Source organism: Callorhinus ursinus, unplaced genomic scaffold (assembly GCF_003265705.2).
Source record: "Callorhinus ursinus isolate GAN/ISIS: 27379988/994484 unplaced genomic scaffold, GSC_fseal_2.0 scaffold3, whole genome shotgun sequence".
NCBI classification, from domain to species: domain Eukaryota; kingdom Metazoa; phylum Chordata; class Mammalia; order Carnivora; family Otariidae; genus Callorhinus; species Callorhinus ursinus.
The window spans coordinates 84318038-84331638 of NW_027397065.1; the positions used below are offsets into that span (position 1 = coordinate 84318038).

Genomic DNA, 13601 nt, shown 5'->3' on the forward strand with positions numbered 1-13601 from the left:
ACAAAGATCATATAAGATGGAGATCCTTCCTATCCATTTTCTATTACCATGCCCACCTTAAACGGGCTCAGTGAATTAGAACTTTTGTTACCGTGCAGAATCATGGCATCAACCAAGCTCTGCTGGAATGCCAGATATAAATAAGATGGAAGTGATAACTCCAGGGGTCTTGTTGGACTGGAAGGAGGGTGGGAGTGACATTAGTTCCCAAGTGGCTTATAATACTATGTAGTTGTGATATGTGCTATGAGAGAGGCCCAAGGTCTGGATCATCCCAAACGGGAAGGCACATCCAGATGGGAAGATCAGGAAAGAGTTCTTGGTGGAGGCAGCATTTGAGGTTGGGTTTAACAAAACACTCCGGTGACAGGTGCAAACAGGAGAAGAGGTGTATAGCTTGGGAGGGTCGGGTTCCATATTAGTTATGAATTAGCCGCCCAGGGGTGCCATGAGTCCTGGTGGCTTTAAGGACAAGCTTGGGGCACTGAGGCATGCTGATTGCACATTATCCAGGGTCTGCTCTCCTGAATTCACTCTGAGGAGGTATGAGCACATTGGGGAGGCACTGGGGAGCTAGTAACAGCTTTGCTGAGAAGGATTTCTTTATCCCACTTTTTTTTAAAGATTTTATTCATTTATTTGACAGAGAGAGACACAGCAAGAGAGGGAACACAAGCAGGGGGAGCAGGAGAGGGAGAAGAGGCTTCCCACGGAGCAGGGAGCCTGATGTGGGGCGCGATCCCAGGACCCTGGGATCATGACCTGAGCCGAAGGCAGACGCTTAACGACTGAGCCACCCAGGCGCCCCTATCCCACTTTTTGAAATAAAATTTTATTATTATTTAAAAAACTTTATTTTTTAATTTTATTTTATTATGTTATGTTAGTCACCATACAGTACATCATTAGTTTTTGATGTAGTGATCCATGATTCATTGTTTGCGTATAACACCCCACGCTCCATGAAATACGTGCCCTCCTTAATACCCATCACCAGGCTAACCCATCCCCCCACCCCCCTCCCCTCTAAAACCCTCAGTTTGTTTCTCAGAGTCCATCATCTCTCACGGTTCATCTCTCCCTCCGATTCCCCCCACCGCTTCATTTTTCCCTTCCTTCTCCTAATGTCCTCCATACTATTCCTTATGTTCTACAAATAAGTGAAACCATATGATAACTGCTTGACTTATTTCACTTAGCCTAATCTCCTCCAGTCCCATCCATGTTGATGTAAAAGTTGGGTATTCATCCTTTCTGATGGCTGAGTAATATTCCATTGTATATATGGACCTCATCTTTATCCATTCATCTGTTGAAGGGCATCTCAGCTCTTTCCACAGAAAAAACTTCATTTATTTGAGAGAGAGAGAGCCCGAGCAGAGGGAGGGGCAGAGGGAGGAGCAGGCTCCCTGCTTGATCCCAGGACCCTGAGATCATGACCTGAGCCAAAGGCAGACGCTTCACTGATTGAGCCACCCAGGCGTTCCTCACTTTTTTTTTTAAGTAAGGGGTCATGAGACATTTTTTGAAAGCATAAATTCTCTGGAAGGCCCTGTAAGCTTCCTTTCGCTTGGGGTCAAGGATCCCAGAAGCCTGCACGTGAATATTTGAGACATTGCTTGGAGGTAGGGTGAGGGTGTGCGGGAAGTTTGAAGAGAAGTGGATTAAAATGGGACCAGTTCTGCTCCCCACTCCGCTCCCTAAATGAACCAACTCACGGGCAGTTGTCTTTCCCCTCTTTGAGAACCAGGGGTCATGTGCAGCCAGATGTTTTGCTGGTCCTGAACCCTGAGAATCCGTTTTGGTTCCTCAGTGCTGCAGATCGGATAGGTGGCAAGGAGAAACAGGTGTTTACCGGGAAACTGCTTTTAGCTGTAATATGCCATCAGGGAAGGAAATGACCGAATGCGAGGAAAGACGTGGAGATGCACACACACAGGAATTGGGTCTAGAAGCCAGACTACAGGTGTACCATTCATGCTTGCGTTTCTGGGCTGTCGGCCATGCCGACTGTATTTTCCTGGCCGGGTCCCCAGCACTCAGCAGTGGGGAAAGCCTGGCTGATGTCCGACCGGGGGTGTGGGTTTCCCCTGCTCCTCAGGCAGGGCATTGGAGGTAAAATATTCCTGGGTTGGTTTTTATTGATTACTCCTTTTAGGTCACAGGTGTTGATTAATTTGAGCAAACGGACCTCTGTGCTGGCCACTCACTTTACTTGTGAGCATCAGCTCAGCGGTGATTGTTCACTGACAGCTTCATAAATATGATGCTTTTAAATATTTATTTTCTTGTTATCTAAGCAACAGGGATTATGTGGAGACCAACTCTTTTAGTAGATGTACAAATAACCTTAAATAATTAGTAACTTAAAATCTCTCAAAATGCAGTCAATTTGCAACCAAGGCTACATCCATATCCCTCCTGCCACTGTATTTAACCAGGGTGCGTTTTGTAGTTTTAAAAAATTTGCTATATATTTACTTCATATATATATGTTATAATACATACAGTTTTTGATTATTGTGTCTTACATATTATAAATGACAAAAATGACTATACATACACTTGTATACGTACGTATACGTGTAATATGTATGTATGTGTTTTATATATACACATATATATATGCAGAAAATATCTTGAATTATCTTGCAATCCAGGCAGAGCCCTTGAATAGCAGGCATATGGGCTCCCTGAAGGAATCTAATGAGACCCCTGCATATTTCAGAACTCCTCACCAAGCCTCTTCTAGTAGGTATTCAACAACTGCATTTTTCAAGATTTTAGTTTTAAGTAATCTCTACACCCAACATGGGGCTCGAACTTAACAACCCCAAGATCAAGAGCCTCATACGCTACTGACTGAGCCAGCCAGGAACCCTTCAACAGATATTTCCGACTGACCTCTGTAGAGCTAGTTACGGGTGCAAGTGTTACATCCCATTGATAACCGGAAATCATCCTTAGCATAGAGAGAGGAACACAGAGAGAGAGAGAGCAGGTTCTCCTCGGAATGAGTGAACCATTAAAAACCTACCAGTAGCTGCCAGAAAGACTCAGTTCAATGCATGTTGAACATCTGTAAGATAAAGTGTCTGCTTCCTCACCTCTGAGTTTCAATGCATATTGAACATCTGTAAGATAAAGTGTCTGCTTCCTCACCTCTCAGTTTCCCAGTTCTTTAGAAAGTGGCTTCCTGTATTTTTTTAGGCTGGGCTTGCAGCATTCACAGAGGCATGGACAGCAGTCCATGGAATGTCTCAGGCTTACCTATAGAGCTGGCAGTTCTTTGTGTGTAGTTCTAGAGAAGAGAGCATAAAAAACAGATAATGCCTATTCTGTGGGGTCTGTATACTGAGGATCTGCCCAGGATCCTGCAGGTAGGGACGTGGCAGCAAAGGGAACCCAAAGAAAACCATTAATTATTTTGGCTGAGTGGACTTTAGTGGTCCCTCAAATTTCAGCTTGCTATGTAAACATCTTCAAATAGATCTAATAGCATTGATTGCTCCTGTTGGGCTTCCTAGATGGTGCCTGGGCACACAGGTGCTATGCTGTCGCAGAGGTCCCATGCTCATACTGAACCTCAAATGATGTCTGCATTTCCTGACTTCAGTCTTTGAGCTCCCCTAGAATGGACTGACAATGCAATAAAGTCAAAATCTCCCTTATTAAGATAGGCTTCCCTTTAATAATTGATGCAGAAAAGGGAAGTCTATATACATTTCTCTTTAGAATGAAGAAAAGACACACACACACACACACACACACACACACACACACACACACACACGGGTACTCAGTCAGGTCTTTACACTTGGCTGCTTAGAAGCATATAATGCTACAGTCCCCTCCATGGCTGAGCCAAGTAGTTGGTCATTGTTGACATGACCACAAACAGCCCCTGTCACCTTGACAGCCTTCTAGCAAATATGTAGTATTTGTTTTGCACTAAACGAGTCAACACAGATCGATTTCTGTACTGGAAAAGCATTACCTACATCACTACCGAGCCATACAAATTGGTGGTTTAGTAGTAACTTCTTTGGATACAGAGAATGGATGAAAAATGGGGTGGGGGAATTATAAGTATGCATAGGTCTCGTCAGAGGTGCTTTGTATGAGAGGATTAATGTTTTAATAAATGTAACTGGTATTCCAGTGATAATTATGCAGATATAACGTAGTTACTAATTGGATTCTAAAACACACAAACACACTTCTTTAAAGCCTTTAACCAGAAAAGAATCAAGGAAAAATTTTAATCCTCCTCAAAACTGTTTAGTACACAACATAATGTCTCTTCTCAGACTCTTTTTTTACATGCCAAATATTATGTCGAGTAAAATGATGGAAATTTAATAAAGTGTTGATAGAAGGAATTTATAAAATGTAAATGTAGAGCATGAGTAATCTGTGAAGCAGTTTACTTGCATTCCCCCCCATAAGTTAGGTTGAAAATCAATGCTATCTTCTTCTGAAATTATCAACAGAGCCTCTCTGTGGGTGTTAGTAAGATATATAAAGGAGTAGGAGAATGATACAGGGAGAATACATTTTAACTTTGCATTATAAAAGCTAAATAATTTCTGGAAAGGAATTTGTACAGCCTATCTATGGTATAGCTAATACAATCTGATTAAAAAAAAAAAAAGACCTGTGTTCGAGATGCTGAGATGCAAAACATCTTAGTTCATGTAGATTGCAAAATATTTAAACCACTTAGTGAAGAAAACTACTTAAGCCCACTTTTGTCTGATAAAGCCTTTCTCCTTGTCTGTACATTGAGAATTCTGCCTGTGCCCTTCGATGGACACATACAGCAAAAAATGAAAACTCAGCTTCAGTCCTCAAGACTTTGGGTCTTTTGAAGCCAAAATTTGTCTGTCCTGCTTTGCATCTCAACAAAAAAAGATGGGCCAGGAGCACCTTGTCCTGGCTTCTTTCCATGGAAATATCCATAATTATCCATAGTAATTAGGTCCTGAAGCCAGACCACAGATGTACTATTCGTGTATTGCACTGATGGGGTATTGAGAAGCAGCTGTCGAGAAATAAAATGACACTCATTGAATTTTATCTGCCTTGTTGATAGAGAAGAGTATCTATGTGAATATGAGACTGGCCATTAAAAACTCTGGTAAGTGACTAATTAATAAAGCACCAAATCATAGATTGCTCTGCATCACTAGTTAATTAGGACAATAGATAGTGGTGAGCCTGGCTCCTGGTCCGTTCCACCCAGAACACGGCTGCCAAAACCTGCTCTCAGGGCGGAGACGGGGTTAGACGCAAATTTTAAACAGGAGACCCCTCCTGGGTAAAATTAACATTCACAGATTAAACTTGTTTACAAGTTAATGTCAGAAGACTTTAATTACAAGTCTGAAGTCAAATTATGTCACCCTTCTGTACAAAGATATTACAATTCACAATTCACCCCTGCTAATTTCTTATCTGCTCTGTGTCAGCTGAGAAGGACGTGAGGTGTCCGGGCCGAGTGTTTCTGGGAGTCATTCTATCAGCTTCTTTGGGACTGTCTCTTCTTTGGATGGTTGTGGTTACAGTGAAGTTATTTTCAGAAAGACTCCTGAGTGTTCACAGGACATGTGATTGTCACTGCAAGGACCCCAGCCTCACCTGAGATAGAAAATCAGGCAACCTCCAGCCCCAATGTCCCTTCCCGGAAATCACACTGCATCCAACCCAAAGACATTTTCTGGAGACCCACAGAAGCGAGAGGAATGGGAGAGGCAGGGAATGCCCTGCAGTCTATGCGTGTCTACGGTCTGTGAACTTGGAGGGGGAGTATTTCCCACCAGGAGGTTAACTGCAGTGCATTCCCCCGCTGGAACACCAACTGTCTTGTATACCCCTCCTATTCTCAAAGGTACTGCTGCCTTCCTGCAAAGTTCAGAAACTGCACCTTCCTCCAAGAGGAATTACTCCCTCCCCCCCCATTCAAGAATGGGTATTTCTATGAATGTTTTAAATCTCCAGCCTTAGGTGTTCTGCTGAGAACCACACCTTGACATGCACTCCTCAAGACCCCAAATCTGGCCCCAGATCTACCAGCTAGACCTAGATCCCTTTTTAGAGACACCTGGGGAGTGTTTGAGCTCTTCTGTCCCCTGGGCCCATCCACTCAGGTCCTAATTCAGTAGTCTGGAGTGGATCCCCAGCCTCAGTACTGTTAAAAAGGCTTCCAGGTGAACGCCGCGTATGTCCTTCCAGGGTTGAGAAGCCCCGAGCAGAACCCTTGCATAGGTGTGCACTGTGGCAGTGCAGGGACCGTAGACCCGTGCTTCCCCAGAACCCATCAGGAAGCCTAACAATAGCAGCAAACACATTCCAGTCCACCCAGATCCAAAACGTCTGCCCTCTACAGGAAAGATGCGTTTTTTTCCCCTAAGAAGCTAGCCTGCTCACAAAGGCTTTTACAGGTCCCTTAGGATCTGGGCCTTGGCCACCTAGAGCCAAGATCAGTCACTCTGCGGCAGTCCACGTGGGGAAGCCTGACCCCTAGGCCAAGGCAACCCAAGGCGGCCGGTGCGATGCCCGTATGTGGTGGCCAGCACAGTCATGCTCGGAAGCCAGGTTCCAGGGTGCCCACTGAGGCCCCATCAGCATCTGACTACACCTTCAGCCTGCACCTGTGCTGAGGCACTCATGCTTGCTTCATAAGGCAGGGAGAGAATAAGGAATCCATATGTCTGTCTCCAGAAGGATGCCACAGTTGAAGTCCTCTAGCCACCAAGATACGTGTCTGTAGCTAAACCAGTACGCCCTGGCTTCTCGAAGGATGGTCTGCAGACCAGCAACGCCAACATTGCCAGAGAACTTATAATAAAAATGCAAAACCTCAGGCCCTCCCCCACACCTGCTGAGTTAGAACCAAAATTTTAATCGGGGGACTCATGCCGTTGGTGTTTGGAGAAGCCCTGAAATACGTGGCTAGTTCATTTGGAGCTACTCTTTATCTACCCTGAAATAAATCAAAAGCCAACAACAAGGACAGGTGCCAAACCACCCTGTTCAGCTAGTGTGTTTCACTAGTACCGGTCCCATCCTAGACAAGTGTGTTTCCGCAGGCTCTTCTTTAACTTGGGGTTGGGTGTGAGTTTTGCCCTAGTACACCATCCTCTTCACGGCAGACACAGAACCCGCAACTGCAAATAAACAGAAACGGGCCATCCTAAGAAGGCGAAGATATCAGATATTACTCATTACACCCCGTGACCGCTGTCTCGCTACTCTCCATACACCTGCCTGTCACAAAAGGAATTGGACAAAAGAAGCCTGTTTTTGTCACAGCTTGGGAAGAAATGCTCGTGGTTAGAGAGAAAATCCAAGAATGAGGGACACCTGCTATTATAGGGGACCAGATCCCATGGGCACATGTATTGCTGCTTCCTGGCCAAGTGATTTTCACTTTTAAGTTATTCTCCGCGCAAAGTATTGGAGTCTCAGTAGATTACAGTATTTGGTAAAAGGTGTGGTGAGGTTTCATAATTACATTAAGTTGTATTGGAAAGCTCATCATAGAGTGACAGGAACAAATCCTGTGTTTTGTACCTTGTCAGAAACTGCATGAGCGTTTAACTTATTTGTGATAGCAGCAAAGTTTCCATAATATATGAAAATCTAGGACTTATGAAGTCGATGAAACAGGAGGGCATTTTCCAAAGCTTTCCAAAACAGACTTTTCGCAGAATCAACTTATATCATCAGATGGCCCTCGTACATTGAAATTATTAAGCTCCAATGCAGATTTTATCATTCATTTGTACGAATTAATAGTCTCCCTTCCAAACGTCTGTCTGAAATATGGCTCATAGCCTGTATAGGAAATGTGTTCATATATTTTAACATTTACAACAACTTAAGATAAGATGTCAAACTAATTCAGCGAATTAATGATCATTTGCAAATGAAATTTAGCACATGGACTTAACTCAAGATCCATAGGAAGTCTTTCGGGGGTCCTTTAAATACTTAAATTAACTTGTGAATTAGCATAGAGGTAGGGAGTAAGTTTTGGAATTTTGATTTGAGTCAAAAGCAAAAACCAAGAATTAAACAAGTAAATCTTTATTATGGCAAGGTATTCCTTAGATCAAAGATGTAATATTGTATCTTTCAGCAATTTACTTAGCACACACTTACGATACGGTATTGTTAACCAAAATTACTTTTTATTTCTAAAAGTGCTTATTTGTTGGTATCATTTTTTCCTCTTGAGTTTCATAATGACAAATATCAAGCCAGAATTTTTAAGAGGTTCAAAATCCACAGAATAACTCTTCCAAGGCCATAAACTCAGGGAGCCCAGGGTTTCTACCTGCATGGGCCAAGCCTCCTGGCCACGTTTCTCAGGGATGTCAGTGTATCAGCAGGGATCAGACCTCCGAAATCAGTATTCGGCGACGGAAAAGGTACAGTGGGAATTTGCGAGGGGAAAATCTGTTCCCATTCCAGAAACCACTGTTCTCTTTGGAAGTTCTATTCTACCCTTCTGAGATGTAGTTTCACTAAGAAACATCGATGTATGAACTAAAGTCACAATTTTTAAGAAACCTGAATGCCAAAGATTTTACTCTGGACTTTTCTTCATAGCACGGGAAGTTCATAGCTCTTCTTCTGAACACAGTTCATTATGTCAGAAATGAAAACACTTGTCTCTGTCTCCTGTTCACACGCACGTTGAGTCAGTTTGCTCTGGCCAACTGACCTTTGCGTCATTTAGGTCTTCATTTTCTCCTTCCACTTCTTTGCCGGTGAGCGTCTGAAGCTGGCTCCCGGATTTGAAGAGAACAGATCAATGGCAGTATGTCGATGGCAGTATGTCCTTAAGAACCTAGTATTAATATAGCCAAATGAAAACACGCAAATATTTATTTCTTTGCAAAAGCAAGTGAATTCACATTAAAGGGGCATAAATTAGATAGTATAGAAATAAAAGAACACAAATGGATCCCAATGAAAACCAGAATGAACTTCTTCCATTCTGTCTGGTAAAGTAATCAGCATAATCTGATAGTAAATTATATTATTTGAAGAAAGCAAGAAATGACAAATTGAATGTTGCACAACACATTAGCTATTTATCTCTTTCTTTTAAACATGCCTATCTCCTGTCTCCCTATTTTATCTCAAACAGAGGTCTCTCAGTGTGATCTCTGCAGTTAGAATCACAAGGTGAGGTGTTGCCTGTTAAACACAAATTGCTTCTCCCTGCTCAGAGGGATCAAGTCTGAATCTTTTGGGGTTGTGTCCAGGAATCAGCCTTTCAAAGAGTTTTCCCCAGATACTTGGGGAAGAAGGAAGGAAGAATCTGAAGGTGAATCTTCGGTTTGCAGTCATGAGCTTCTTAGGTGTGATCTTCCATTGAATATTCCAACTCCCATTGATAAAAATGTGGTTGCTGGGATTGTGAAATTTTGAGTTAAAAAGAAAATCTGTTCAGTTCTTACAACCAGTTGTCGTCTGAACTCACAAAGCGTCCATACACTGTGTTTCTTTTTAAAGACAATATGGATTAAGTAGGTACTAATAAAATCACTTCTATAAATATCATGAAATGAATCTCCTACAGAGGGCCTTTGCTCATACTGCTGGTTCCTCTGAGAAACACACAGATCTTCCTCCAGTATGGCTCTTTCTCTGGCCTTATGAAGTTTTCTGCCGAAATGCCAGATAAGCAAAAAGAACTTTCTTGACCACCTTTTCAAAACAGTATTCCCCCACCGGCACTTTGTCTGCTCTCCCCTTACCCTACCTCACTTTTCTTCAGTACCTTTATCCCCTGTACTTACTTGAATGGGATGACTTATTTTCAAGGCCAGGGACCTCATTTGTCTTAAGCACCCTGGTGTCCTCAACATCTTGAAGTTGCCCAGACACCCAGCAAATATGTGTTGAATGGATGAATCTGTTGATTAATAAGGACTAACTGGTGCATAGAAACAACACATATAAAATTCAGCATGTAGAAATTTATTTGCACATCAGTCTAGAAGTGATAAATGTTTCATATTGCGGGTCAGAATGAAAACGGTGCCTGCCGGACTCTGACCCAAGGAAGGTGTGGTGTGGTGTGGTGTGGTGTGGGGGAATGAGACAAGCCCTTTCAGCTCCATGATCATCTCTGGTGTCAAGGCTCCCTGCAGATCTCTTGCTGGCTTCCTCCTGGATTAGCAGATGTTTGTTAGCTTTAATTTGTAGGTTCAATTTATGCTATATCCCTTTCTAAAAAGGATCACACCCCTTCTTGGACATTTCCATCTTTCTTTCCCTTTTGGACTTCATTCCTGCGATCTTGCAACAATCATCCAAGCAACACTAAGGTAGACTTTAAGATTCTTGCTCCTTGCCTAGGGCCCTTGGTCATTAATGTCTGATTCATGGTGCTAGGACAGATTTCCTCATGTACAGTTAATGCTTGTAACAGAAGATTTTCACATGGCCCTCAGATCACGTCACCCTTCAGAAGATCATCGGGTCCTCTTATTGCTTGTTTTGGGTGTTTTTAGAGACTTAGGGCCAAGGAATGGTGATAAAGTTACAACTCTAAATCTACCAGTGATGGAAAACTCTCATTTAACTCTATAAGATTTGGATATAATGACTGTCTCCTTGCTTTTACACTTTTAAGTCTTTGGCAATATTATCAAAGCCTCCAGAAGAAGGAAGAATTGACAGCAGGAACTCAAGGCATACCGTACTTAAATATATTCCTGGAAAATATGAACATGAGATAATATTCAGTGTGATGTTGGCATTTGATAAATCAGATGCGATGAACGTAATTATGCAAAACAGTTATTTTGAATCTATCATTCATCTGAATGCTGTCTAAATCAGAACTTATTTAATTACTAGGAAAGGGAAGTAAGGAACTTGCTTGCTCTATTCCTTCCCTTTCCTCAAAACATTCAGTAATTTTTATTAATGCTGAATTCATAGAATTCCCAATGACTGTCTCAGTCATTCAGAAATGCTCTGTTTTGTTTATTTAAATTGAAAACAACCTATGTAAAATATATTGGTAAAATGGATTTATCTGCCAGCAATTTCAGAACTTTCGAATGGGTTTTTCCTCAGAGATTCTAGGTCAGAGTATTAAAATCCTTGGGGTCACATGATCCCGAGGAAGCAGGGCAGTCACTGAGCATTGAAGAATTTAGCTCTAGCATGACCACCAGGGAGAGCCTTGGACCAGCAGACAGAGAGAGAACTACCCACAAACACCACCAAAATCAGGTTATCCCAAAGGCTTGTTGCTTTAGACTAGAATGGAGAGCTCCGAATTCGGGCCATTCAAGACAGCTGACAGTTAAATCCCAGCATGCCATGTGAGTCTCAGCATTGAAGACTTAGCTGAAGGGTCTCTCCTAGCATCAGCTGTTCGCCGCATTGTGTTCCTGTGTGTGTTCTCCACTCACCGTCGTTAGATAACCATCTCTCCTTGCTGGTCCCTCGGGGTCCTCCACCCCAGCTGCCTTGGTGCAGATGATTCTCCTGGCACTTCGGCTCCTGTGATTCTATCTATGCCTCGTGTGAAATACCACTTCTCAATCAGCGTCTTCTTGTCTGTGTATCAGGCCAGCCTCTTAGCCCTCACAGAATGCTCTTTGCTCATGTCAGCAGAGGCTTCCTGGTCCACAGCATTGCTTCAAAGCAACACCTCTCCCCATACAATGCAACAAAATGACACAAATAAGGATTCACAACTACTACTAGGCAGGGGATGCGTAGCCTCAACTTACAAATTAAACCAGCTAGTGACAGCCATTTGTACCTTTTTCAGAGGAGGGTAAACTAAGTGCAGGTGCTTCAGTTTGGAGGAGGGTAAAAGAAAATGTAACTCGAACGTCTGTTTCTTTAAAATCTGCTTATCTCGGGGATTTAGGCCATTGGAAGTCCGAACATTTCAGTTCATTCATTGTCCAGGAAGAAACTGCTGACAAGAAGGAATTCTGCTTCACTTTTCAGGAACAACATCAAGATGGCTTGCCATCATGGTTTATTCATTTGCTAATCATTTTAAATAATCATTTCTGTTGCAAACTTTAAGGTGCAAGGACTCTGGGATACTAAGAGGTTTTTAGGTCTGACTTGTCTGCCCAATTCCTTTAGTGAGGAAGCCAGCCACGTTCGTTAGGCCGAGAAAAACGATGTCTCGCTGGCCCTGTGCTGGGTGGATTTATCTCAGAATCATTATCATCCTTATAGGGAGATCAGGTCTGGGAGCTGAGCAAGGCAGCTGGGTGATGCCGATAAGCCGATTAGCTTGACATATTGCTGCCATTTCATGTTATTCATTTGATTTTCTGCAGATTTCAACATTTATGGGCAAAAAAAAAAAAAACCCAAAAAAACAAATTCAAATATGGCTTTGATAAAGCAAGTTCTGTTTGGATGTCGATCGGGGCTCAGTGTCGCCTGTTAATTTCTTTCAGCTGGGTCCCGGGCCTCGTATAGCAGCCAGCACGGCCACCTGGGCCCGGAGCTGCGGGCTCTGCAGTCCCCAGAGCACCACATCGACCCCATCTATGAGGACCGTGTCTATCAGAAGCCCCCTATGAGGAGTCTCAGCCAGAGCCAGGGGGACCCTCTGCCGCCAGCACACACGGGCACTTACCGCACGAGCACAGGTGTGTATTCAGATGCCCCTCGGTGGCCTGTCCGTAGTGGGGGGGGGTGCTCGGGACCCCGTGAAAGGTCCGTCCGTGTCCGTGTCCTCTCTGCTCACAAGCGTTATGACCTGCTTCTATCATGAACGTCTGTGATGATAATGAGAGAAACCAAGTACGACTCGTTTAGCTACCTGAGGATATTTTAAATGGAAGAAGTTTAATGGGGGTTGTAAGTTTATGTTGTCTAACAGGCAAACTGAAAGAAGGAGTGCTAATTTTTTGTATGTCATCATTCACATATTTAATGAATATAAGCACTCCCAACAAAGCACTGTTACTATACAGGACATAAAAGGCATGTGCCTAATGCAGGTAAGTGTTCTTTAATGATAGCCTACCTATTTGGCAAGCTTGGGGAAACCGTATTTACTAAAAATGAAGCATGTTTTGTAGGGCAAACTGAGAATTTACTTCATAGACACTATCAGGCTGAATCAGATGAAATTATTATTTAAAGGTCGAATATCGACAGTTGCATACGATTCAATCAACCGCAGAACTCTCCTGGGTTAAATATATATTTTTAAATGAACACAGCCACAGGCTGCACGAAGAAAGGCAAGTGTTTTCCAGAATATGTAGCCATTTGCAAAATAACTGGTCAAATGTCCTGATTAAATGTGCTAGAGAGCATTCATCTAACTACAAAATTGATATAATTAAGATGTTGAGAACTACACTTATTATAAAGCCTCCCATTGCTAAGTAAACTTAGAAAATATGATGCTGCTGGTTTGCACACAGCAAAGCTCTGTCCCTCAGTTCAAATGACCCGTGTTAACCTCGAACAGAGCCTCAGGCGTGGGAAAACTGAATCTCTAGTCCAGAACTTGGCACACGTCTCCCTGCATCTTCAGACCATGGTAACTTCCAGTTAGACCACGAAGTAGAGCATAGCAATTT

General features: G+C 42.9%; 1 protein-coding gene across 5 annotated transcripts in view; it reads left to right on the top strand.

Moving 5' to 3' along the window:
* CTNND2 (catenin delta 2) overlaps nt 1-13601 on the top strand; it is a 907509-nt gene that overhangs the window by 535235 nt on the left and 358673 nt on the right. For all 5 annotated transcript variants that reach the window (XM_073891088.1, XM_025867463.2, XM_073891086.1 and 2 more), the window contains one exon: nt 12462-12656. In XM_073891088.1, coding sequence (XP_073747189.1) covers nt 12462-12656 — 195 coding nt within the window. The remainder of the gene's footprint in view (nt 1-12461; nt 12657-13601) is intronic.